At 58.6% G+C, this 26,343-nt stretch overlaps 3 protein-coding genes across 6 annotated transcripts in view; 2 read left to right on the top strand and 1 right to left on the bottom strand.

Annotated features, from left to right (window-relative positions):
* The window catches only part of HAGH (hydroxyacylglutathione hydrolase), a 16,060-nt gene extending 8,213 nt beyond the window's left edge, over positions 1–7,847 (top strand). For all 3 annotated transcript variants that reach the window (XM_035021939.1, XM_035021936.1, XM_035021938.1), the window contains 5 exons: positions 579–687; positions 2,601–2,704; positions 2,957–3,058; positions 7,012–7,091; positions 7,546–7,847. In XM_035021939.1, coding sequence (XP_034877830.1) covers positions 579–687; positions 2,601–2,704; positions 2,957–3,058; positions 7,012–7,091; positions 7,546–7,645 — 495 coding nt within the window. In that variant the 3' untranslated portion in view covers positions 7,646–7,847. The remainder of the gene's footprint in view (positions 1–578; positions 688–2,600; positions 2,705–2,956; positions 3,059–7,011; positions 7,092–7,545) is intronic.
* A 7,302-nt stretch (positions 7,848–15,149) lies between these two features.
* On the top strand, positions 15,150–21,454 carry IGFALS (insulin like growth factor binding protein acid labile subunit). Its single transcript, XM_035021929.1, has one exon. It carries the CDS (start codon positions 19,197–19,199, stop codon positions 21,300–21,302), a length of 2,106 nt encoding a protein of 701 aa, XP_034877820.1. The 5' UTR covers positions 15,150–19,196; the 3' UTR covers positions 21,303–21,454.
* Positions 21,455–22,196: 742 nt separating this feature from the next.
* NUBP2 (nucleotide binding protein 2) lies at positions 22,197–26,169 on the bottom strand. 2 transcript variants are annotated; one of them, XM_035021930.1, is made up of 7 exons: positions 26,154–26,169; positions 24,590–24,708; positions 24,308–24,506; positions 23,441–23,595; positions 23,192–23,302; positions 22,972–23,041; positions 22,197–22,756 (listed from the first exon to the last, which is right to left on the bottom strand). In XM_035021930.1, the coding sequence occupies exons 3-7, from the start codon at positions 24,459–24,461 to the stop codon at positions 22,611–22,613; spliced, it is 636 nt and encodes a 211-aa protein (XP_034877821.1). In that variant the 5' UTR covers positions 24,462–24,506; positions 24,590–24,708; positions 26,154–26,169; the 3' UTR covers positions 22,197–22,610. The 2 variants fall into 2 exon arrangements, with proteins under 2 accessions (XP_034877821.1, XP_034877822.1); XM_035021931.1 differs by lacking the exon at positions 26,154–26,169 and adding an exon at positions 26,003–26,090.
* Between the last annotated feature and the right edge of the window lie 174 nt (positions 26,170–26,343).

The following is a 26,343-nucleotide window of genomic DNA, read 5'->3' as shown; positions in this document are numbered from 1 at the left end:
GGGGGGGGGGGGGGGGGGGGGGGGGGGGGGGGGGGGGGGGGCGGTATGCGCATGCGTGCAGCTCCTGGTGCGCGTATGCACAGTGCACACGGCAAACGGGGCGGAGGCGGGGGTCTGTTCGTGATCGGTGATCCTTGGGAAGGGCACACCGATGCTCATTTTGCGTTCAGTCTTTTTGTAGGCTTGAACATTTTTGAGGTTAAGGGTGGGGGGAGGGCTGTGGGAGACAGGAAGGAAAACCAAACAGAAGGCCAAGCACCCAAGAAGGAAAACTGTCTTTTCTAAGAAGCAAGACACCTGGTTCAGATTTGGCCTGATTTTGAGGTCTCTTCCTTTGGTTTTGCACGCCAGCCAGCACCAGGTTCCAGGGCGGGCCTTGCCTCTGGGGGCCCCTCGGGGATTGAGTCCCACGGTCACCAGCAAGATGCATGTCCTGCTCAGTGGAGCAGCGGTGACCGAAGTCCTCTCGCCCCTGCCAGGGACGCCCCCGTGGGGCAGTGGCGGGTGCGAGGGGGGAGGGACCTGTGGGGGGCCCCCCAGCGTGTGGGGAGCATGTGCCAGCACCAGCTTTGTTTAAGGTGGGGTCTCTCAACGTCAAGTGCCTGTCCACACCATGCCACACTTCTGGACACATCTGCTACTTTGTGAGCAAGCCCAGCAGCTCTGAGCCTCCTGCTGTGTTCACAGGTGAGAGAGTTCAGGTGTGTGAGTGGGGGCGAGGGATTCTCTGCAAAGACCCGCTTTACTTAGGGATGTCTCTGAACACTCGGGGCGAGAAGCGGAGAGTTTGCAGCCAGGCCTGCTGCGCCGGGCCCTCAGGTAGAGCCCACGAAGGGCCCCAGCCTCAGGCTGTGTGAGGAGTACTGTCAGGACAGGCCTTTCCAGCAGTTGGGGGCTTCTCCCTTTGGAGAGAAGGTGAGCCGCTGTTGCTGCTGGCTGGGAGCGGCGAGACCAGAATGGCCAGGTGCATCCGCTGCAGCGCAGAGCAGGCCTGTTGGCTGTGCCCAGGCCCCTCTGCCTCCTGACCTTTCTCAGCCAATATCGAGTCTTGCAGAAATTTAAGTCTCAGTCGTGACGTCACTGCAGCGAGGGCCAGTTGGGAAATGCGATGGGGCTCCTGGAGCAGCTCCGCGGTGGGACCGGTGTGCGTGGGGCTCGGTCACCAGCAAATGGGGCTGTGGCTCCTAGTTCCAGCAGAGGTGCTAACAGGTGAAGGGGCCTCTGCGGCCTTGTGAATCCCACAGCACCCCCACACCGAAGCGTGTTTTTAAAGACTACAGTCGTCAGTGTCCCCAGTGCAGTAGCAGCAGGTGCAGGCCCTGAGCTGACTCCGAGTTTGCGTCGTGGGACCCCGGGGACCCCGGACTCGCTCCGCCTCAGCCCCCGGTGTGTGGGGCAGGGGAACCGGCCCCCGGCGGAACAGCGAGTGCGGAGGCCCCCTGAGTGGCTATGGGCAGCTGGTGTCGCGCCTGCATCCCTGTCACCGCTGCGCGGGGGAAACCCCCAGATGTCAACCTGCCCAGCTGTGGGGGGAGGCGGGTCCCAGGGGACTGCGCAGACGAGAGAAGCCATGTCCCCGCTTTGGAAGGTGGGGCTGCCTGCTGTGAGACCCCGCCCTGAGCCCAGGCGCTATGCGGTGTGCCTGTCCTCTGTGGACAGCAACTGGCGGGACGCAGTGTACGAACAAGTCGTGTAGTGTCCTCCATGCTGAGGCTCCAGTGTCTGCCGCCTGGACAGTGAGGACTGGACATGTGGGAACCAGGGTGTCCAGCGAGGCCCCGGCAGCAGGTGTGGGAATAGGGGCTGCTCCCCTGGAGGGAGGGCCCGAGCTCGAAGTCTCCTGCACCTGTGTGTGCCCCAGTCTCCTCTGGGGTCTTGTGGACTTCTCGCTGGTTCCCAGACTCGACCTACCTGGAGAGGTCCTTCAGGGGACAGCCCCAATCCCACCCGCACTAGGTTGTCCTGTTATCTCCTGGGGGGCCCTGACTCCTGTCTGGGGCGGCCCCATGGTCCTGGGCTGTGGCTTAGGCTCCCTGGGAAGAGGTCTGGCCAGCACTGATGCAGGAGGACACCCCACCACTGGGGCCTGGAGAACAAATGTGTCCGAGCTCCCGTTGGCCGTGGAGCCCTTCCCAAGGAAGAGACCAGGCAGGGAAGCAGCAGCAGATGGCCGGGTGTCAGGAGGAGGGGACGCCCCTTTGAAGGGCTGAGGCAGGAAGGGGTCTGTGAGGTGGTAGGCCTGTGTGTTGAGGACTCAGATGGTGGCTGGTGAGCTCAGGGGGTATCCTACAGGCTCGTGCTGGCCGGAGAGGCTAAGAGGAGACCTAGGGAGGCGGGCCTGGGAGGGCTGCTGGGCCGGTAGGTACAAGGGCTGGTTTGGCGGTCCTGGCGCTAGGGCTGACAAGATGGGGCGGTGAAGAGAGGAGTGGGGTGACCCTAAGGTGTGGGTTTGAGCAGCTGTTTGCGGGGGCTGGTGGTGCCAGTTAGACTTGAGGGGAGAGGTTGGGGGGTAGGAGCCGAGAGCTGGGGGTTAGGGTTTCTTGGTTTGTCTCTGTCCTGCTGGCGGCCCCCCACTGCTCCCTGCCTGTCCTGTTTCTCAGGTGACACCTTGTTCGTGGCTGGCTGTGGGAAGTTCTATGAAGGGACAGCGGATGAGATGCACAAAGCCCTACTTGAGATCCTGGGCCGGCTCCCTCCAGACACAGTAAGCGGCAGCCTGCGAGTGGGGCCCTCACCTCCCTCCCAGGCTGCGGGGAGTGGGGGCGCGGGGGCACTTCATCTGGAAGCGAGGCTTTTCTGTTAATGTATTTTTATTGTTGTTTAACACGCATGCAAGAAGTGTCTGTGTCATGCTTGTCGCTAATGGGACCTAGCCCAGAGCCCCACAAGCCCGTCCTCGAGGGGTCTGAGGGCAGACTGCGGAGACTCCGAGCTCACAGTCTGGTGTTTTCCTCAGAGAGTGTACTGTGGCCACGAGTATACCATCAACAACCTCAAGTTTGCGCGGCACGTAGAGCCCAACAACACTGCCATCCAGGAGAAGCTGGCCTGGGCCAAGGTGAGCGGGGTACACCGTGGGGTGTGTCTTCGGGGCAGTGACCATGACGGGGCTCCCTAGGAGCCACTCTCGGGGTACCATCTCCAGTGTGGGCACGAAGTGCTCCTCCCGGCCCGCCTCAACTAGCAAGGAAGCCCCAGCTGTCTTGTTGAGGTCCTTGTCCACCCAGGGGGTCTGGGCTGGGCCTGGGATCCCGCACTTCTAGCAGGTGCCCAGCGGAGGCCGGAGCTGCGGGTCCCTGACCTGTTCTCCATGTGCTGGGCCACGTGGTAGGCAGGATTGTGAGTTAGCAGCTCAGCCTCCGTGTCTGGGGCCAGCAGTGGGAGTCGCCCCAGAGGCTGCTTGTCTGAAAGGCATTTATTTCTGTGATGACCCCAGGGCTCGGAGGTTTGGTTGCAGGGTTGGCTTCTTGTCCCGGACGCATCCTTGGTGCTGCTGCGGGTGGCTGGGCTAAGGGACGTGCTCCTGGATGTGGGGGTCTGTCTTCCTGCCCCTCTCAGTCCCCAAGAGAGGGCGTCAGAAAGACACACCCGGGAGTCCTCTCGTGTGGGGCCTTCTCCGTTCAGTGACGACTTTTTTTTTTTTTTTTTTTTTTTGAGAGAATGAGAGAGTGCACGAGAGGGAAGAGGGCAGGGGGAGAAGCAGACCCCCTGCCGAGCAGGGAGCCCGATGTGGGACTCGATCCCGGGATTCCAGGATCATGACCTGAGCCGAAGGCAGTCGCTTAACCAACTGAGCCACCCAGGCGCCCAATATCTTGTTAATTTTTACCAAAAAAGTCAGCTTTGGATTGGGACTGTTGTAACAAAAGATTTAGAGAGAACTGAGGTCTTAAAAATCCTGAGTCTTTCCATGAATATGCTATAGCTTTCCATTTATTGAGGTCATTAGTTTTTCTCAGCAATATTTTATAATTATCATTGTTACAGAAATAGGGATATATTTAACAATATATACAAAGAACTTCATGTTTTTGGATTTTATTGGAGATGATTATTTGCTGAAGTCTTTAGAAATACAAGTGATTTTTGCATTTTGATCTTATATCCTTATGATCTTGCTCAGCTCCCTCATTCTAGCATCTTTTCCAAAGATTCCTTAGCACACAATCACGTCATCAACAAATAGAGACGATTTTATTCTTTCTTTTGCAGTCTATGTGCCTTTTTCCTTGTTTTGCCCCCATTGCATTGGCTACCATCTCTAGGACAGTGTTCACTAGAAGTGCAGAGAGTGGGCATCTTTGCCTCGTTCCCAATCTTACGGGGAAGGCATTTAGCCTTTAACCATTAGGTATGATATTAGCCGTGGGTTTTATGTAAATCTTCTTTCTTAGGTTGGAGTTCACTTATATTCCTGGTTTTCGAGAGTTTTTATCATCAGTGGGTGTTGAATTTTGTGAATTGTTTTTTTTCTTCATCTGTTACGTAATGATGTTTTTCCTCCTTTACTCAATTAATATGGTGGAGTACATCAATTGGTTTCAAATGTTAAACCAACTGTGCTTTCTAGACAAACCTTAGTCATGCTGTATTATGTTGCTGTAGTCTCTTTTGTGTTCATAAGAGATACTGGTCTCCAGTTTTATTTTCTTTTTTTTTTAAGATTTTATTTCTTTGACAGAGACACAACGAGAGAGGGAACACAAGCGGGGGAGTGGGAGAGGGAGAAGCAGGCTTCCCTGCCGAGCAGGGAGCCTGATGCGGGGCTCGATCCCAGGACCCTGGGACCATGACCTGAGCCGAAGGCAGACGCTTAATGACTGAGCCACCCAGGCGCCCCTCCAGTTTTATTTTCTTCTAATGTCTTTGATCTTAGTATCAGGGTGATGCTGGCCTCATAAAATGAATAGAAAGTATTTACTCCTCTTTTTTAAGTTTTTCTGTGCTATTTTTTATTCCTTTAATGTTAGAAATCACCAATGAAGTCACCTGGATGTTGAATGTTTTTTTGTGGAAAAATCTTGTTGATACGAATTAATGTCTTTATGTAGAGCTGTTAGATTTTTACATCTTCTTGAGTCAATTTTGTTAGCTACTTGTGTCTTTCAAGGAATTTGCCCATTTTACCAAGGTTTTCAAATTTATTGACATAATTTTCATAGTGTTTTAAAATATCAACTTTGCTGTGGTTTAGTTCATATGTAATGAACCACATTAAAGTGAACGACTGAGTGGATTTTGACAACCCCCCCCCATGAAATCACTGCCCTTACAATTAAGGTACAGAATATTCCCATCATACCTCATTCTCTCTGCAGTGGTTCCAACCACTGAGGTGTTGTGCCATTGGACCTTAGTTTGCATTTTTTAGAATTTCAGAGAAATGGAGAATACATTATGTACTCTCTTATTTTCACTCAGCAGAATGATTTTGAGATTCATGTTGCTGCATGTATCAGTATAATGAATAGTATTCCATTGGTTGGACCACGTTTATCCATTCACTTGTAGACATTTGTGTTTCCAGTTATTGGCTGCTGTGAACATTTGTGCACGAGTCTCTGTGTGGCATGCCTTTTAATTTCTCGTGAGGAAACACCTAGGAATGAAATGGCTGGGTAGTGTCAGGTACATGGTTGACTTGTGAAGAAACTGCCAGTTGTTTTCCTAAGTGGCTGTTATTTTACATTCCTACCAGCAAAGTGTAGACTTTCAGTTGTCCTATATCCTCACCAATACTTGGCATTGTCATTCTTTTTGATTTTAGTCATTTTAATGGGTATGTAGTGGGGTTACATTCTGGTTTTAATTTGTATTTCCCTAGCGTCTATTAATGTTGAGCATCTTTTTATATGCTCATTGGCCATTTTGTGAAGTGTTTGTTCACATCTTTTGGCCATTTAAAAAATTGGATTGTCTTATTTTTGATAAGAGGATTTTCTCTTTTTTTGGTAAGTTTGTCAGATAGTTTCTCCCATTCTGTGGCTTGCTTTTTATTTTTCAACAATGTTTTTTGAAGAGTAAGCATTTTTAATTTTGATAAAGTCCAGCATGTTAATTTTTTTTATGGTTCATACTTCTTGTCTCTTATCTAAGAACTACTTTTCCCAAGGTCAAAATTTTTCTTTGCTTCCTCTTTTAAGTTTTATAATTTAGCTTTTACTTTTATTTTTTTTAAATATAATTTTAAATTCTTCCTTTTTTTTTTTTAAAGATTTTATCCATCTATTTGAGAGAGAGAGAGACAGAGATAGTGACAGCATGAGTGGGGAGGAGAGGGAGAAGCAGGCTCCTCACCGAGCAGGGAGCCTGACGCGGGGCTCGATCCCAGGACCCCGAGACCACGACCCGAGCCGAAGTCAGAGGCCCAGCCAACTGAGCCACCCAGGCGCCCCAGCTTTTACTTTTAGAGCAGTTGGTCCCCACCCCCATCTGTTGGATATGCAGTGATATCACCTCTTTCTGATGTTGGCGATTTGTGTTCCTTCATCATTCTTAACAATTTTGCTGATCTTTTCAAAGAACAATTTTTGCCTTAATTTTCCTTGTTTTTCCATTTGCCAACGTGCCTGCCAAAGGGCTCTTCTGGGTCTTTCTCCTTGGGAGCCCGTGAAGGGGAGGCCCTGCCCAAACACCCTGTGATGAGAGCTCCCCACCTTCCAGAGGGGTGGTCATCCCAGGGCAGGGACCTGGGGCACTTGGGTGTTTTCTTCTTTTCTGTGTGGTCTATATTTTTGCTGGTTATTCTATACTGTAAAACACAAACTTCATATTAATGAAAAGAAAGTTTGGTATCCCCTCCATCTCCAAGACAGCAAGGGGAGGAGGGACAGGTTGTTGTTGGTGGCCGGGACACTTGGGTCTCCATGGCAGGAAGGAGCCTGTCCTCACACTGACCCAACTCTGTTCACTTTGCCTTCTGAGTTGGACGATGTTTGAAGATCATTAGAAGGTACTTAGAAATGTTACCTTTAGAAGTTTCTGTATCAAAGTGACCTCTGTCCTCTGCAGGAGAAGTACAGTATCGGGGAGCCCACGGTGCCATCCACCATCGCGGAGGAGTTCACCTACAACCCGTTCATGAGAGTGAGGTGAGGGAACACTCCATGTCTGCACCTCTGCCTCACTCAGCCCAACAGTGTCCACTCCCCAGCCCCCCTGCAGACCCCAAATGCTGGAGGCTGCCCTGAACTCTTTATCAAGCACTGCATAGCCTAGGATGCAGGTATCTCTTCTCAGAATGGGGGGATGCTTTCCTTGTGCCCTGGCAAGGGTTTGGGGTCCTTTCTGACCCTGGAGGGTCTCGGGGAGCTTCCACCTGGGCTCTGACCGACGCCAGTGCGGAGTTGGTGTTCCCACTCTCTGGGTTGCCGGCAGGACGGCTTGGCTAGCATGTCTTCCAGTTAGGAACACGCAAGCTGGCCGCTGGCTGTAGCATTTCATAAGAATGTCCCAGCTTCTGCTGGCTCTTTTTGTCCCCGGCGCCCTGGTAGAGGCGGTGGGCTGGGCGAGCATGGTGTGCAGCCTGGCGTTTGGCTTCTGCAGGGAGAAGACCGTACAGCAGCATGCTGGCGAGACTGACCCCGTGACCACCATGAGGGCCATCCGCAAAGAGAAGGACCATTTCAAGGTGCCCCGGGACTGAGGCGGCTGTGGGGCCTGGGGTGCCCGTGGCCGCCACCACTCTCAAGCACATTTGGGTATTCAGATGTTTTAGATAAATTTCCTGCCAGGAGTGCAGGAAATCCAGTCTTGGTTTAATTTTAAATTAATCTCAAAGCCCTTTGCCCGTGTTATCAGATGTTCTAATGCATATTTATAAGAGAAGTTGAAAGTGTATTCCTGGATGCTCAGCTTGCAGACTGTGTGTTCTGTCCGGCCTCCGGTGCACGTGGGAGGACCCAGTGGGGACAGACGAGGCTCAGGGTGCGGCCAGACCGAGGGCACAATGGGGGCAGGAAGGGCTGTCCCCAACCGGCTCGTTTTTGCATCTGGAGGTCTTCCTCTGTTCTGGATGTTATCCCTTTGGCTTTGATCTGTGGGGGAGAATGGTGCCGGGAGCGCTGTCCTGGCAGCTGCTGGCTGCTCCCAGTTAGGACTTCTCCAGCTGAGGTTGTGTGTTGCCACTCTCCCTAGACGTCCTCAGGCCACTCAGGTCACGTGTCCAGGTCCTGGGCAGGTGTGGGGCTCCCGTTGATCTGCTGCTGCCGTGTGGGCCATGGTGCTGCACGGCTGCGAAGCACGGAGTCCTTCGTGTCCTAAGATGATGACCCTTAGATGGAGCCGGAGCCCCCCTGCTTCCCGGGGTTGTCATGGAATGGGGTTTGCATGGGACCTTCTAGATGTTTTGTTGTACAGCTCTGGAAATAGCCTGGGCATCTCAGGGTGCGTCGTGGTGCTGCCAGGCTGTACCCATCCGTGCTGGAGAGTGCATATCCGGGGCGGACCTGTGGCGGCGGGCCCATACCCCTGGGGCCTGCAGGGCATTGCCGGTGTCCCTTGGTGCGTGTGTCCCTCGTCTGCCACTAGCATCCCCCACGGTCCCCCTACTCTCTTGGTCCCTGTGCTCCCAACTGCACATGGACATGTCAAACAGTAGACAAAATATAAAATATACGGAACAGAGGAAAAAACACACCCCATCACTCAGCCTCTATGGGCCAAGAGCCCCGAATATTAGCTGTTGTCCTTTGCATGTGTTGTCTTTGGTGAGGGGGTCCTGCTGGGCCACCCCCATGGGCTCTGGAGCCAGACATGTGGCTGAGGTCTTGGGTCTGTGACGTGAGGCTCCGAAACGCTCACGCGAGTGCTGCATGCCGACCACGGAGAGCAGGCATTTCGACTCAGGAGAACGTTCTGGCCCATGTCCACCACACCTGTGTGCAACCCACCGTGGGGTGGCCTGCTGCCGCCCCGGGGAGGCTGGATCCCATTCCGCACGCATGCTGCCCACTTGGGTTTCCTCCTCTGGGCCGCTGCTTCGCCTGGCCCCCCCTCCCCCTTTCTCCCGGGCTTTGCTCTCGCTGGTCACACGAGGCCTTTGTTTCCTGCCACGCGTGTCGGCAGTCATTTCCCAGGCGGCTGCTGGCTTCGTACTCTGGCGTCTTGTTGAAGAAATCCTTCCTGTGGTCAAGTGCACGGTACGCATTCACCTTTCCCTCCTCTGCTGCCTTCCCATTAGTCCATCCAGGAGTCCGGTGCTTGCTTCTGACCCCCCGGTCTGCGGTTCCCGTGAAAGTGCTGTAGATGCTGGTGGCCAGCACTCTGCCCCCCCGGGGTGGGTGCCCACTCGTCTGTCCCTCGGGGCGAGCACCCAGGGGTGCAGACCTGTCCTGTGGTCCCACAGTCTGTGTTACTACAGCTGTAGGATAATTCTTCATTTCCAGGAAGGGACACAGCCCAACTTTGTCCTTCAGGAAAATCTTGGCCGTTTGCCCTTATGTATAAATACTAGGTGTTTATGGCTGGGGTCAGGACAGGAATGATACTGTGACGCGCTGGATTTCTGGACTTCTTGTGATGCAAGTTTCAAGTTACGAACTTGCCACTTGTCCAGCATTAGGTCTCTGCTGCTCTCTGTGTTGGCTAAAACCCAACTCTGACGCTGAGTACCCCTGTCCATGCGGCCCTGCAGCTGGAGGGCTCGCTCCCCAGCAAGACCGCCCTGGTCCGCGGGCTCCCGCAGGGGGCGTCCGTGCGACCGGTGTGGGCTGTGGTGGTGGCCCGCCTGGCTGCAACAGCAGACGGTCCTGTTGACCTCTCTCGCTCAGTCACTCACGAGATGGCTCCTAGAATGCTGAGATGTGCTGCCGTTGGGATTTTATAGTTTGATTATAAAGGGTACAAAGCAGGGCCCCAGGGCGAGGCCTGGGGAGCCCGGAGCGCTGAGCCGCGTGCTCTCTGGAACGCCATGTGTCACCCTCCTGGCCCATCTGAGCCAGCGCTGACGTGCAGTGGGGTGTCATTGCGTTGTCCCTGGGATTGCTGGCCATGTGCGCGGTGTGACCATCCCCCTTGTGTCAACCCCCGTGTGGCAGCAGCTCCTGGGAACGACAGTCCGCACCCCACCCCGTGGGGAGTTTCAAGGGCTCCAAGGCTCCCTGCCCGAACTAGGGAGATGGCAAGCAGGCCACCGGACAGCAGATGCCTTCCCACCGGGTGCTGACTCTCTCCCCGGGGGCCAGCTCTTGGAACGTCCAGTACCTGGTACTTGGTCCTTTGACGCGGCTATAAATGGTGTCTCTTTAAATCACTCCAGGGTCAGGAACGTAGAGCAGTGCAGTCAGCTTTGCTCCCGGGAATCCGCTCATCCCTGCCTGAGCTCCATATCCTTTGTGAACCTTCTATGGTCCCGCTGCTGGGACTTTTGTTCCCTGGGTCTCCTGTGTTGAGGTGAGGAGAGCAGGACCACGGCCCTCGTCCCCAACCTCACTGACGGTTTCCCGAGTGCAGCCGCTGTGGTCGAGGCCGAGCTGCTCTGGGGGGTTCAGTGTGAACAGACCAAAGCCTCTGCCCTCGTGGAGCTTCTGTCCGGGTGGAGGAAGCACTGGAGAAAGGCAAGAAGCAGGAAGTGTGGGGGCTGGGCAGGCCTTGCTGAGGTGGTGCTGTGAGCAACTGAAGGCTCGAAGGAGCCAGCCTTACAGATACCTGGAGAGAAAAGAAAGTGCCAAGGCCCTGGGGTCAAGGCCTTGGCTAAGGCGTGGGGAGCGGCAGATGGGACATGGGAGCACCTTGGCATCCACCCGAAGATGTGTGCTGGCGGGCAGAGGGCGCCTCTACCAGCATTTCTCTGAGGGCCGTGGTGGGGCTGCCGGAGAGGTGAAGGGCTTCCCAGTGAGCTGAGCGGGAGGCCCCCCCAGTGAGCTGAGCCGGAGGCCCCAGCCTCTGCCCCAGCTGGGATCTGAGCTGTGCGTGCAGGGTTGCGGGGAGACAGAAAGGGGCCCATAGAAGGCCCATGGGGCTGGGTTTGGGCAAGTGGAGGTCGAGTTGCCTGTGAAGCACCCCGAGGTGGGGGGCAGTGGGCAGAGGAACGTCAGGGTAGGTTGAGGCTGGAAATGCACCCTAGGGGGTCGCCAGCATGCAGGGGAGTCCTGCAGGCAGGAGGTGCTCACTGGGCAGTGAGGTCAGGATGGCGGGTGCTGGAGAGGTGCCAGGAGGAGGGGCAGGTGTGCGGGACAGAAGTTTGGCCAGAAGTCACCCCAGATGGGAGCTGGGTCTCCTCACATAGTCTCCTTTGGTGGATTCTGCACAGTTATGTTCTCGACGTGCCGTCTCCACGGGGCTCCCGCTGCTGGCCGGGCGTAGACGCCTTCTTGCAGAAGCCCATCTGCTGTTGGCAGATAATAAAGGGACTGGAGTGTTTGCTCTTTGCGAGTCTGAAGAAGGTAAATTCTAGTATGAGCCTGATGTTTTCAACAGTTACAGGGCTGTTACTTCTCTTGTTCTTCAGCCACTTGGGGAGGGGTCTTTCTTTCCAGTATTTTCTTTTTTTTAAAAGATCTTAAGTCCTCTCCACACCCACCACAGGGCTCAAACCCAAAACCCTGAGGTCCAACCACATGCTCCGCCGACTGAGCAGGCCAGGCGCCCCTCTTTTTTTCAGAAGGGTCTGGGGTGCCCTCCCGCTCCCTGACATCTTGCTGTGGCTCCTACCTTCTCAGCTCCTCGGGGCTGTCATCTTTGAACAAGAAGGTGAAGCTGGAAGCTCACCCGAAGCGTCCGGCGTGAAGTGCTGAGTGTGACTGAGGGGATTTCCGTGGTTTCTCTCCTTCGTGTCTTCCCTGCCATGGACTGACTTCCCGTCGGGCATGAGCACAGAGCCCGGGCGTCTGCCGCCCTTGCTCCTGACTCCCGACCCAGGGCCCCTGATGCCCTCAGAGGGGTTTTATTTGGAAGTATTTCTTTAGGGCTCTGTGACCCGTTTTCCTCTGGGCGGGGGGGGGGTCTGTCTGCTCTTGGACGTGGCCCTGGGTCCCGTGCTGGTCCCGTGTGGTGCACTTCTCTGCAGCTAGGAAATCGCTCGGGCTTTACCAATCTTAAAAATGTTTTATTAGGTGAGGGTCCCAGCAGTGACCCAAGTGTACAGTTCAGGGGCACTGAGCACTCCCACACTCCTAGTAACCCCACGCTTTTCATCATTAATTGGTCAGTAAAACCGTAAAAGGTTTCTCCTGGTTTACTTACTTCTATGGACGCTGATTGTGAGTTGGAGCAGCAGAGAGGCCTGGGAAGAACTGGATCTTGGTTGGTCTAGGACAGAGTCTGGTGTAGGGGCTGCACCCCTGTGTGAGTCCAAGACTGTGTGTGAAGGGTCCGCCCTTAGCAGAGGTGGGGGTCAAGCCCATGTGGGGTCCCAATGTAGCCAGGTGGGTGTTGGGGGAGTGGAGAGGAGACAGGACACTGCGTCTGTTCCTTCCCTGGCCCAGAGAGGTTTCTCATCTGTCAGCTAATATAAGTTGGAACCCAACTTCTTAATAAGCTTCTGTTGAAGCAATGAATGTCTCGGGTCTAGTCTGGGGCAGAGGGGTGGGGGGTGGGGGACGGGCTGTCACTGGGAAAAAAGAATACTGCTTTACACTTGACCCCGTAAGTAACACCGTAATTCAGAAATTGAAAGGAAAATAGGTAACGTCACAAAAATTAGATTTTTTTTTTTAAATTAAAAAAATTTTGAGAGCACGTGAGCAAGCCGGCGGAAGGGTGCAGAGGGAGAGAATCTCAAACAAAATCCCCCCCTTCCCGAATGTGAAGCCCAATGTGGGGCTCAGTCTTGTGACCCTGAGATCATGACCTGAGCCGAAACCAAGAATCCTGATGCTTAACCGACTGAGCCACCCAGGCACCCTAAGAAACAGAGATTTAAATTCTCCCGAAGAGGTAGACAGCCTGGATGACCCATCACCAAGGACGCAGGAGGCGCAGAGTGCACGCTTCCCCCACGGAATCACCTGTGTTCAGAACAGCCCACATGTGGCATTCTTCAGCACAGACCACAGCGTAAGCCACACAACTAGTCATTGTGAATTTTAAAAGACCAAAACAATGAAGTATGTTCGTTAACTCCAGCAGAATTATTTCCCCGCGGCAGAATGAAGTCTGGACGCCCCTGCCTCCGGAAAGAACAACTCTCTGAACAGCATGTGGGTCAGGAGGAGTGAAAATTGAAAGTACACCAATGTTTGTGGGACACAGCAAAGCCCAGAGCCTCACACATCTGCACAGAAAAGGCCTCTATCTTAAAAACTAGAGAAAAGAGCAAACAAAACACAAAGAAGAAAAAGGAAAATCAGCAAAATAGAAAACAGAAAACCCAAAAGTTCTTTGAAAAGATCACGAAGTTGACAAACCCACAGTTAGACTGGCCAACAAAGAACACACATCACCAAAATCACGCGGGAGAGGGGACAGCGCTACCCCTCCCCTCATGGAACTAAGCGTCAGGACTCTCAGGGAATGTTAGGAAAACAACCCTGGCCAGTTCCTAGAAAGGCACAAATCACGTAAATGGACTCAGAAGGAAACAGTAAATCAGAATAGACTGTAGCAAGAAATCAAACTGATACGAGGTCTGAAGTCTTCATGCAGAGGAAGAGCCCAGCAGCTCCACCGAGCATTCTGTCCATGACACCACTCACTCACAAACTAGGAAAAAAACAGAGGGAGCTTCCCCACCCCTCCTGAGAGGCGAGTGTTGTCCCGACACCAAAGCCACAGACGTCACGAAAGAAGACTAGAGATCAGTGTCCCTTGTGAACCGTGAGATGTCAAATTCGCAACAAAAGATCAGTAACCCAAGTACGGCAACATCATGCAGCATGACCAAATATTTATCACAGGAATGTCAGTCGGCTAGACATGCAACAATCAACAAACATTGTAGCCCATCCTCATGGAGTAAAGGACAAAATCCACAGGATCAGCTCAATGGAAGCAGCAAAACACTGGACAAACCCAAACACACCCATAAGAAGTGTCCAATCACGAACAGAAGGCAGCTTCCTGGGCCTCAGGATAAAAGACACCCGCATGAAGGTCTCAACAGCAGAGCATCCGATGGCGACAGACCTGGTGCTCGAGGCAGTAAGTCAGACCCCAGCCGCTCCAGACTCACAGTGCCTGCCAGGCTGCTTCCTCCTGGAGGCCCCGGAGAGCCTGCTTCCCCGCCCAGTCCTCCTGCCAGAGGTACCCTCGTTCCTTGGCTCCTGATGTCCTTCCCATATATTCCAACACCAGCAGCTGTGGGTGGAAGCCTCCCATGGTCTCCCACCTGCCCCCGGAGCCCCCTCTTCCACTGTTAAGGACCTCTGTAATGACACTGGGTCCACCTCGAAAATCCACGTTAGTCCCACTGTCTGGGCCAGCCGATTAGCAACCTCTACTCCCTTTTGCCGTGTGGCTGAACACGGTCGTGATTGTAGAGGTGAGGACGGCTATCCCTCTGAGAGCATTATTCTGTCACAGTGTCCGAATTCATGGTGACCGACTGAACACTCACCTCTAAAACCAGGAGTGAGGCGAGGCATGTCTGCACTTGCCCCTGTACTCGGCGTGGTACTGGACGTGCAGTAAGACCAAAGAAACCACAAAAAAACCACAATAGAATGCAAACTAGAAAGGAAGAAGGAAAAATGTCCTTATTCATAGACTAGATGACCCCATAAGGAGCTAATCCTAGGGATCCAGATATACGTACGAACCCAGGACTGATAAGTTTGTTTAGCCAAGTCCAGGATACAAGATTAGTGAAAAAAAAAAATCCATTCTATTTCTACATGCTAATAACTGGAAATGGAATTAAGATGATTCCATTCACGGTAACGCAAAAACTAATAAAATACTTAGAAATTACTTTATCGGAAACAGTGCAAGATTTATAAAGATCTAAGTAAATGGAAAGGTGCTCTGTATCCCTTGATTAAAAGATTTTTGTGATCCAGTGTGAGGCACACAGAAAGCATGAGCCAGAAAAGAAAAAAATAATAGAGTGGAACTTAGTCAAAATAAACTTTTGCATTTTAAGAGACAGTATGTCTTTTTTTTTTTTCTCAAAGTAGGCTCTACAGCCAGCATGGAGCCCCATGCGGGGCTTGAACTCACGACCCGGAGATGGAGACCTGAGCTGAGATCAAGAGTCTGACGCTTAACTGACTGAGCCACCCAGGTGCCCCATTTTTTAAAATATGGATAACCCACAGACTGAGAAAAATATTTGCAAATATTATACCTGATGACCTATAATCCATAAAGTCTTGGAACTCAGAAAACTTAAGAGCGAGCGAGACTTAGATAGAGCTCGCACCCAGGACGACAGAGCTGAGCGCCCTGGGAAACGGTGCTGAGCGTTAGTTGTCAGACACAGACTCAGAATAGCCGGGCGTGTAAAACTGCACGCCCAATGCTGGGCAGGATGTGCAACCACTGGAACGCTCGTACTTCCAAAGATTTTTAAAAAGTTAGACCTAAGGGGTGCCTGGCAGGCTCAGTCAGTGGAGTGTGCAGCTCTGGATCTTGGGGTCGTGAGTTTGAGCCCCACGTTGGGTGCAGAGATGACTTAAAATCTTTAAAAGTTACACCTAAATACCACGTGAGCCAGCAACTCCACTTGTAAGAATCTACCCAAGAAGCATGAAACACGTCCATATGAAGAGTCGTAGACAAATGCTGGCAACAATGTCCCAGTAGCCCCCAGATGGAACAATCCAGACGTCTGTCAGCTCAGCGGGTGAACGGATCCAGCGGCGGCCCATCCCTGCCATGGCCTGCTGTTCGGCCACAGCTCGGCTCGAAGGACTCCAGGCTGCTATGTGGGTGAGCGCAGAAAGCCCGCCCACTGGCCACGGGGAGACCCACGAGCTCCCGAGGCTGGAGCAGGGGGCCGTGTACCTGGTCCCAGTAAGGCCATTTTAGGGGAGGACTGTCGGTGGCGGCGTCGCACTTGTCAACGCCCTTCAGAAGTTCTCAGCCTATACAGACGGAAGGAAAGTGGAACAGAGGAAGACAAGAGGGAACAGTATCAAAAAGTTAGAAGCCATCCAGGAAAAACTCCACAGTGTGCACAAGATCGTGACAGAGGCGTATGGAAATGCTGAGCGACACCAGGGGAGCTCTGAGGAGGAGACTGTGCACCACGTGCGGGGGCGTGGGGTCCGTCCTGCACAAACTTCGGCACAACCCACACTCCCACAGGCTCTGGTTTCGGTTCAGACACTGGCGAGCTGCTTGCTCGGCCTAGGAGGGCTCGCACGGGGCCCTGCACACGTTCCCCCACCCCCAGGCTCGTGGGCAGGGGACCCAACGTGTTCCCAGGGTGCTTCAAGAGCATTATGTTTAAGTCCACGTGCCATAGTGGCCGTGAAGCCACCAAGACTGAGAAGTCCAGCTCAACGCAGAACGTCTTGGGAAACCGTGTTAAAATGAACTCTTGCCAGAAATGACGGAGAGAGCGGAAAGGCACGCTCCGGGGCACAAGGATACGCTGCCCACGTACGCCTGGTGAAGGACTTGCATCCCTCCCCCACCCGCCCACCGCCGGCCGATGAGCCTGAGGGGCCGTGGTCCCGCTGGTGTTGGGAGAAGACCAATGGAAGGAAAGCCACCATCCACTCACCTTCGGGCCTTGGGAACAGACAGAGTGGCGGTGGGGTGTGCAGGACACTCCTCGGCCCCAGAATGTGGTGACCTGCTAACTACTTGGGAAGGCTCGACCTCACCTGCCGAGAAGACACGCACCTGGATCCCAGTAAGTCCACCGAGGGCCCACAAGCTCGCGGCACTGTCCACGGGCAGTAGGTGGGTGAGTGCGTCCTAAGGCGCGAGCGAGGATGTGGGGACAGCTGTGTGTACGAGCTGGCTGAATCGCACGTCACACAAGCAGCCAGACCCGGCGCTTGCGTGGGTCCCCACACACCTGACGCCAGACGCCTCGGGGAGACCCTCAGGGGGCCGACTCCCTGAGTGGTGGGGGCTGACTGCGGGTGTTGCTGCAGTGAGCACTTGCCCCAGCGGCCAGGTCCCGTGGAGTGTTTCGGCCATGCAGGCCCAGCCGGGGTTTACAGAAAGAGCCCTGTCCCCTCCTGCCGCACACCCTCCCTTCCCAGCCGGGCCGAGAGCTTGGCGGAACGTGCTGAGTCGGCACTTTGTGCTCTGTAAACGCGTGTTTACCGTGTCAATTTCTGGGCGTGCACTTTCTCTGGCAGATCTATAATTTCTCAGAACAGAGGCTGAGAACCGACCTGGAAATCAATCAAAGCTCAATAAAGGGACAGATAAAGCCGCCCCCACCCCTGGCACCAGGAGCTGTGGGCCAGACAGGGGCGAAGCGGGGGTGGGGGGAACGGAGAGGGGTGCTGTAGCTGCCCCCAAGCCCTCCCTGCCGCGCTGCCTCCGCCTGGCCAGGAAGTACACTGCAGAGTCTCCGGAACCTCCACCAACCCCTTCTCTCAAGGGGAGCCCGGCCGTGCCCTCGTCCACTCGCCTCTGCCCTGCTGATCAAATCACCTCTTCCTGGGGGCTGGCCACGCGCAGTGCAGCCCTCCAGCCCTGCCTCTACCGAGGACCCCTCCCCGGCTGTGGCAGCCGCGCCCAGGGTGGGTGGATGAGGGTGCGGCCGGGCTCCCTTTGCTCGAGCAGCCAGAGGCCATGCTGGCTGTCAACTTTCTTCCCCGCCTGACCTGGGGCTGACCTCAGGCCATGCACTGGGCGGTCATCCTGTGCAGAACGGGCTGGTCATGGCCCCCCAGGAGCTCTGGAGGACAGCTTGGGTCCCAGAGCAGGTGGAGGCTGGTTCTGTGGCCACAAGACCTGGCCCCCAAGGCCAGGCCTCCCTCCACTCTTTCTGGGAGGGCAGTGCTAGGGAAAGCAAACACGAGGGGGCCGGGGGCCCTGCCGGGTGTTCCTAGAAAAGATTGGGGGGAGGAGGAGTGGTCAGACACCAGCTGACCCTGAGGTCCCAGAAACAGGCTGGGCGGGGCCCCGCGGAGTCCTAATGAGGACCCCACCCAGGTTGTTAGGAAATGGGCAGGGGGAAGGAGGGGGGTGGTCAGCGTGCCAGTCCCATCTCCCACTTAACTCCCACATGGCCGTCTGCTGAGCGGGAGGTTCCCCACAGCTGTCGGAGGGGCCCCCACCCAGGGGCTGGGGGCCAGCCAAACCTGAAGGTGGCTTTGGGGTGAACATGGCCCCCCAGCCTCTCCCCTGCGCCGTCTGCATCCTGGGCATTTGGGGCTGATGCTGGGCGCCGGGCACGAGAGGGTTAATGGAATCCGGGCCAGTGGGGCTGGGCTGGGCTGGCCAGCGACAGGGTGCTGGCTGCCCCAGCAGTGAGGGAATCAGAGGGCACGAGCAGCCGGCCCCAGCAGACGCGCTCAGCTCGCGGCCCGCCTGTGGCCTTTCTGCACGCGGGATGGCCCCGATTAGAGGTGAGGTGCCCCCAGGGCCCCAGCCCCTCACTCTGGGGGCAGCTAACCCTGTGCCCCCCGAGCCCACGGGCAGCCCTAGGGAGGGCTCGGCCTGGGGTGGGCCAACAGCCGAGTGTTGCTGCTGCCGGCCGAGGGATGCGCCCTCAGGCTCCTCCACTCCCTCTGCCCACCTCCCCTCTGGCCCCAGGGCCCAGGCCGGGGCGCCGGGCAAGAACCCGAGTCTCCTCACAGCCCACCCCGGAGACCCTTCCCTGGGCTGGGCTGCTTCCCTCACAGCCCCTCACGGGCCAGGCCCCTGTCACCCCATCCCCCTTGGGGCCCAGGCCCGTCTGGGGGGGGGGGTGCATCCTCTAGTGCTGTCTCTGGCCTCACTCAGACACCCCGAACCCTCTGGCAGGGATGGGCCCCAATTTGGTGGGCAGCCCCGGGCGTGATGCAGGTTTTGGGGTGTTGGTGTGGGGCCCAGCGCCCTTTGTCCTGAAACACCCCTGACCCCTGGTGAGTTGAGGGTGTGTAGTCTCTGTCTGCCCTGAGGCAGGCGCCCTGCTCCTCTCCCTGCCCGAGAGCCGAGCCACGTTCCTGGACGTGGCGCACACACGCCAGGGAGCACATGGGCGAGGGCCCCCCAGTCCGGGAGCCTAACTGGGGTGGTGTGCGCCCGCTCACTGGCCAGCCCTCAAGGGCAGGAAGCACATACCTACTCAGGCCTTCCCCAGGCCCACCTGGCGGCAGGGCCCCACTCAGTGTCCACGTTGGGGACGCAGACGGCCATACGGCCGAATGGCCAGGCGCCCCTACCCTCAGTTCTCTCCAGACCAGGCATCACGACCCTGGCGGGCCTGGCCTGCAGGGTGGAAAGGGCAGTCGGTTCTGAGACGGACAACGTCCCGGCTGTCCTGCCCGGCTCTGCTTCCGACTCTGGCGGGGAGAGAGCGCAGCTCTGAGCTCCCCCCTTCCTCTGGGCCCTCAGCGGCACTGCCTCTTCCGGTCACGTGCTGCGGCCCGGGGCGAGCCCCACGAGTTCCACGCTGGAGCCATGTGCGGGCTGCGCCCTCGCCCCGGGGCTCACGCTCTCTGGCCCCTCTCCCTGCAGGAGGCCTGGCCCTGGCCGTGCTGCTAGTCTGCTGGGCAGCGCTGGGCCCCTGCGGCCCCGAGGGAGCGGAGCCCGGGGCTCCGGGGGCCGCCGAGAGCCTGCAGTGCCCGGCCATCTGCACCTGCGGCCACGACGACTACGTGGATGAGCTCAGCGTCTTCTGCAGCTCCCGGAACCTCACGCGGCTGCCCGATGCCATCCCGGACGGTGCCAGGGCCCTGTGGCTGGACGGCAACAATCTGTCCTCCGTCCCCGCGGCTGCCTTCCGCAATCTCTCCGGTCTCGCCTTCCTCAACCTGCAGGGCAGCGGGCTGGCCAGCCTGGAGCCGCAGGCACTGCTCGGCCTGCAGCAGCTCCGGCACCTGCACCTGGAGCGGAACCAGCTGCGCGGTCTAGCGGCCCGCACCTTCCTGCACACGCCGGGCCTGGCCTCCCTCGGCCTCAGCAACAACCTGCTCGGCCGGGTGGACGAGGGCCTCTTCCAGGGCCTGGCCGGCCTCTGGGACCTCAACCTCGGCTGGAACAGCCTGGCCGTGCTCCCCGACGCCGCCTTCCAAGGCCTGGCTAACCTGCGCGAGCTGGTGCTGGCAGGCAACAAGCTGGCCTACCTGCAGCCCCCGCTCTTCTGCGGCCTGGCCGAGCTCCGCGAGCTGGACCTGAGCAGGAACGCCCTGCGGAGCGTCAAGGCCAACGTGTTCGTCAAGCTGCCCAAGCTCCAGAAGCTCTACCTGGACCACAACCTCATCACTGCTGTGGCCCCCGGCGCCTTCCTGGGCATGAAGGCGCTGCGCTGGCTAGACCTGTCACACAACCGCGTGGGCGGCCTCCTGGAGGACACCTTCCCCGGCCTGCTGGGCCTGCACGTCCTGCGCCTCTCGCACAACGCCATTGCTGGCCTGCGGCCGCGCACCTTCAAAGACCTGCACTTCTTGGAGGAGCTGCAGCTCGGCCACAACCGCATCTGGCAGCTGCCCGACAAGGCCTTCGAGGGCCTGGGCCAGCTGGAGGTGCTCACGCTCAACGACAACCAGATCCGGGAGATGGAGGCAGGCGCCTTCCTCGGCCTCCTCAGCGTGGCCGTCATGAACCTCTCTGGGAACTGCCTGCGGACGCTCCCGCAGCAGGTGTTCCACGGCCTGGGCCGGCTGCACAGCCTGCACCTGGAGCGCAGCTGCCTGGGCCGCATCCGGCCGCACGCCTTCGCGGGCCTCTCGGGCCTGCGCCGCCTCTTCCTCAAGGACAACGGCATTGTGGCCGTGGAGGAGGAGGGCCTGGGGGGGCTGGCGGAGCTGCTGGAGCTGGACCTCACAGCCAACCAGCTCACGCACCTGCCCGGCCAGGTCTTCCAGGGCCTCGGCAAGCTGGAGTACCTGCTCCTCTCCGGCAACCGGCTGGCGGCGCTGTCAGCGGACTCCCTGCGGCCCCTGCGGCGCGTCTTCTGGCTGGACGTCTCGCACAACCGCCTGGAGGCCCTGCCTGAGGCCGACCTGCCCCAACTGCGCTACCTGAGCCTCAGGAACAACTCCCTGCGGACCTTCACGCCACAGGCCCCTGGCCTGGAGCGCCTGTGGCTCGAGGGCAACCCCTGGCACTGTGGCTGCCCCCTGCGGGCCCTGAGGGCGCTGGCCCTACAGCAGCCCAGCGTTGTCCCGCGCTTCATGCAGGCCGTGCCGGAGGGGGACGACGGCCAGCCACCCGTGTACGCCTACAACAACATCACCTGCGCCAGCCCCCCGGGCGTCTCGGGCCTCGACCTGCGTGACGTCGCCGAGGCTCACTTCGCTCACTGCTGACCGAGGCGCGCCTGGCCCGATGCTGCCCCGGGGTCACAACGGCGTCCCCCTCGGGGCGGGGGGGACACGGTACAGCCACGGGGTCCTGCTGGCGTGGGCACCGCCACCACACGGGCCCCGGCCCCCCAGCCGTCCCTCATTAAAAGCCATCTGACACACGCGTGTGACCACAGCAGTGTAGCTTTGGCGGGGGAGGAAAGCTGGGCCCATGCCCTCAGCCCACGTCCCTCCCGGGATGCCCACCTGCATGGGAGGGGGAGCAGCACCCCCTACCGTTGTCCAGAGCCCCAGCACCTCAGCTATCCTCTCTGGCAGCGTCCTCGGAGGCCCTGGTCCTGGGAAGCTGGGCAGAGCTGGGGCGGCCACTGCTCGGGGCCAGTGTGGATGTGGGTTCTCACTCCCTGGCCCCCCGCCAACACCCCCCTCCCACCCCAGCAGCCCTGCCCCTGCCCTCTTGTTCCATGCCAGGAAGTGTCTGTCCACGGCACACTTGGACCCGTCACCCCTGCCCTGGGGGCCACCCTGTCTCCTCTGCTGACACCCCAACCTCTTCCCTTGGGAAGAGCGCCGTGCAGTGCCCTGTCCCACTTTCCCTCTTGGCCTCCCTGGGGTTCCTGCACCTCAACCCCAGCTCTGCCAAGGCTCTGCGGTGTGGAGGGTGTGGAGGGCGATCGGGGACGGGCAGTGACCTATGCCGGGCTGAGCCTCCCCCAAGAGCATGCGTTTCTCCACCATCACCAAGCCCTCCACACTCTGTCCCCAAACTTCACCCAGACGTCTGCAGGGGCCTGCGGGCTGGGCATCGGGGCAAGGCTGGCTGTCATGGAGCGCGCCAGCATGCTAAGGCGCAGGCGGGACCAGGGCGCCACACTCTGAAAGCATCAGACCTGTAGCTGCGGCAGGGGAACGTTTAATCGTGGGTTCCTCTGAAGTTAACAAGTCTGACACTTCACAAGATGCTCCCCGCTGTCACCAGCATCACTCAGGGTGGCCCTGAGGACGGCGGACGCCCCAGGGATTTTACAGACGCGCAGGCTTCGTGCCCCGCGTGGAGCCTGGGCTGCCAGCCACAGCCCGGCCGTGGGTCGGGGGCACGTGAGCACCGTGACAGGAAGAGCGGACGTGCTGTCACCTGAGAGTTCAGCCGCCAGGACCCCACACCTTCCCCTGGGACCTGCCACCGGCCCACCGGGCAGAACCACCCACTGTCGGCGTGGCTCCGGGGGCAGGGTGACGCCCGCACGGCCACAGCCTCTGCTTAGGCCTGTGTGCACGGTGCCAGGAGACGTGAGAGGGGGGCTGCCTTGGTTAGGAGAGCCGAGCAGGCGCCTCGCTCATAATCTTCTGGGCTATGGAGGAGAGTGCGGGGAAGGCAGGACTCTTAGGGAAGTCCCTGATGAAGTCTTGACCTTCCTCCAGGCTCCTTGTGAGCTCAGGGTCCAGAGGCACAGAGCCTGCGAAGGGAGACAGCAGGGGAGGGGCCGTGAGGGCGGCGGAGGGCAAGGAGCCAGCTTCCCAGCCCCACCCCGCACGAGGCTCCCAGGCCAGCCTCTGGCCCCCATGGGCGCCCACTCAAGCCCGGCTGCCCGCTGCCATCTCTCATGCCCACCGGGCGCGGGGAGCTCAGAGCCCCAGAGCAGAGGCCGAGCGGCGGCCCTGCTGCGCTCACCCAGGAAGGGGACTCCGGCGAGTCTGGCCAGCGCCTCCCCGCCTCCCCGGGAGAAGACGTTGGTGCATTCCTAGAACACAGATGTGCGGCCCCCCTTAAGGAACCTCTCACACACTCGAGGGGCAGGTCCAAGGGTGTCCTCGCCCCCCACAGCACGCCTGACCCTCAGCCCCGCGCCCCGCAAGGGCTGGTGACCGCCCGCCAAGTCCCCAGGACTCACTGCGCAGTGTGGGCAGACGAAACCACTCATGTTCTCCACGACCCCGACCACCTGCAGCCCTGTCTTCCTACAGAAGGTCAGCTCCCGCCTCACGTCCCCCACGGACACTGCCTGAGACCAGGGAATAGGGGACAGTGGGTCAGTGGGTAACTTTAAAGCGCACCACCGAGGGAGTAAAGGGCCGGGAGCAGCGCCAGGTCCCAGGTGAGGTCGAGGACAGCGGGCAACGTAAAGGTGCTCCTGCAGTACCTGGGGCGTGGTGACCACGAGGGCCCCCAGCGGGCTGTAGGGGCGCAGTGCCTCCACGGCGGCCATGTGCTCGTCAGAGGTCCCTGGTGGGGTGTCCACAACCAGGTAGTCCAGCTGTCCCCAGGCCACGTCAGCCACGAACTGCTTTATCAGCGCTGCAAGGACCCAGGGGGCTCACTGGGGGCTCACCGAGCCCCTCGCCTCCGGCACAGAGGGGCCTCTGCCCGTCCCGGGCCCGCCCAACAGCAGCAGAGCAAGCCATTCCTCACGGAGGGTGGGGCGCGCACAGCACGGGCCCCACAAGCACCCCTCTCTTCCCGGCTGTGGGGCCACCCTTGCCCCTCCGAGACTTCTGCTCAGGCCTGAGCCAGGAGCTGTGACCCTTCTGCGGTGTCCGTGCTCGGACTCAGGCTCACCTCCAGCTTCGGCAGCAGGAGAGCCAGTGACCTGCAGCATCAGGCCGCGTCAGCACGTCCCGCACGCAGCCCCTGCGCTGAGCCTGCCGCCTGCCCCTCCCACCGCCAATTACAGGGCTTGGTGGGGCCTGCGGGTGCGGAGGGCCCAGTGCCCAGGCTCGGCACCCCACCCCCATGTCGGGTGGCCTCAGGTCTGAGCAGAACCCTTCCCGCTCAGGGACATGGATGGGGTTCCTCCTGCTCTCAACTCCCACGCGGGCCTGACCACTCAGGTGAGCAGCAGGACTGTTTGGAAATAGCTGGCTGTTGGGGTCTCCGGCTTTACCCAAGAACCCTGGGGAGGAGGGCCCGCAGCTCCCGCGGGACTTTCTAATTGACTTTTTATTGAGCACCGCGGCGGCAGCTGGGAGGCGCGAGAGGGCTGACTGTGCCGTCCCCCACCCATCGTTACCGTTCTTCTTAGGGCCCCTCCACACCACAGCCTCATCCGGGCTCTCCAGCAGGAAGCCCACGGACATGAGGGAGATGCTCTGCTCCTGGTCCACAAAGACGGGGACCCAGCCACTGTCACACTGGTGCACGGCCCTGCCCTGTGCCCGAAGCATGCGGGGGATGCTGGGGCCACACAGGTCCACGTCGAGGATCCCCACCTGCAAGGAGGCAGGACGTCCACGAGGGGGAGGGGTAGGAGCAGAGGGTTGGTCCATGCAGGGGCAAGGCTGGGGGTGCTCACCTTCTTGCCTGCATGGCGCAGGGCCAAGGCCAGCTCCGTGGAGATGGTGCTTTTCCCGACCCCCCCCTTTCCTGAGAGGACAAGGATGATGTGCTGGACACCTGCCAGGTTTCCAGGCTCTGGTCAGAAGAAGAGGGCAGGAGGGCAGAGAATCCCCTTCGCACCAGATGCTTTTGGAGGCTCAGTCAGAAGGATCACAAGCACCTCCCACGTCCCAAATTCTGAGACCTGCCCCTTTGCCCTGATGGAAGCAAACACCCCCAGTTGGGAGGTCTTCTGGAGGGCCGGCCCCAGACCAGACCCGTGGCTTCCCTGAAGGTGCTATCTCAAATCGCCCCTCTCTGCTGAGAGCACATGTGTGACTGCGCACCTGTGAGCTCACACACACACCCAGGCGATATGAACTGAGAGGGGCTGCAGGCTCCCAGCTGATTCCAGGGAGAAACAGAGCCGTCATGACAGGCATGAGGTGCATCTGTGCTGGGGCGGCCCCCACCCCCACTCCTAGGATCCAGATCTGATCCCTAGGTGCTCAACTGCTCTCCTGGGGTCAGAGCACTCAAGGCAGCCCTGGCTTTCAGTTCTCAGGAGGAACGCTTACAGCTCTAGGAAAGCATGGGCGCATACCCACCTCTCTGGCTCAGACCAGCCTTGAACCGCAAGCACACAAGGGCGGCCATGGGATGGTCGTTCAGCCCCGGCCCAACAACCGTGGCTCTCTGTTGGCCAGGGGCCATTCTGCCCCGACTCTTCCTTCCAACGAGCCTAACATGTCACTGAAGAACTACCATCCCAACTCCTGCCCCTCCCAGGGGTTGCCATCTGCACCCACACAACCCTCAGTCCCTCTGCAAGACCCGAACGTTGCCTCAGTGCCCTCCGACCTCACCGTCTGCACGCCTGCCCAACCTCCAACAAGCTACTCTCCCCACCACCCTCCCCGCAATCCCGGGTCCTTGGGGGGCTCCACAAAGGACACCCTCGCCCTCCTCCAGACTCTCCTCTCAGAGAGAGGTGCAAAGGCCCCCGCCTCCAACGCCTCGCGGGGAGGAGCTGAGAGGGGCCCCGGGCCTGGCTCCCGGCAGGTCCTGGTCACCGAGGCCGGCAGCAGCCCCGGGGCAGCACACCACACCTACTTGCACCCGCTCGCACCATGCTGGAACGCCACTTCCACGAAGAACCAACAATACGTGGCGCTCTGGCTCACCTTCCTGGGACCCCCGCTCCAACCACAGCTCTGCCGCCACCAGGCCACCGAACCAAGGCCGCCGGGCGCAGCAAGACGCGGCTGGCCCCCTCCAAATACCCTGCGTGCGCCCTATGGGCGCCCACGAGAGCTCTCCTGAACACCGGGGGCTGCGACCAGCAGCGGCGGACCAGCCCCTCCCACTCCCGCCGGCCCCGCGCACTCACCGGCCGCCGCCTCCATCCCGCCCGCGGCGCCGCACAGCCTCCGTCGTCTGCCCCCAACCTCTCGCCCCGCGCAGCGCCCTCCCCCTAGCCGTTCTGATAGGCCCACCGGCGCTCCACTCAGCCAATCACATCTCACGTAAGGTGCACGCACTTCCGGTGCCGACGATGAACCGGAAATGGACTCCCTTCCGTGTCAGTCCCTGCCTCGCCCCGCGTCCAATGGGCACACGGGCCCTCTCTCCGACGGTTTGAGAGCTGACCAATGGGAAATGTGGAGTCAGGATTGACAGGTCGGGCAACCTTTCGGTAGTAGGCATGTGCCGCGCGGCCCGCCCCCTGCC

The sequence above is a fragment of the Mirounga leonina genome, unplaced genomic scaffold, assembly GCF_011800145.1.
Source record: "Mirounga leonina isolate KUSES-001 unplaced genomic scaffold, KU_Mleo_1.0 Mir_175, whole genome shotgun sequence".
Taxonomy (NCBI): Eukaryota; Metazoa; Chordata; class Mammalia; order Carnivora; family Phocidae; genus Mirounga; species Mirounga leonina.
Note: the sequence above shows the minus strand (reverse complement) of the source record. Positions and strands in the feature narration are given on the sequence as shown.

Coding starts and splice junctions, on each gene's coding strand:
- IGFALS (XM_035021929.1), top strand. CDS start 19,197: ATGGCCAGGCGCCCCTACCCTCAGTTCTCTCCAGACCAGGCATCACGA.
- NUBP2 (XM_035021931.1), bottom strand. Junction 24,507..24,589: donor TGCGCCATGCAGGCAAGAAG/GTGAGCACCCCC, acceptor GCCTCCTTGCAG/GTGGGGATCCTCGACGTGGA. Junction 23,596..24,307: donor GAGGGGCCCTAAGAAGAACG/GTAACGATGGGT, acceptor GGGTCCTTGCAG/CGCTGATAAAGCAGTTCGTG.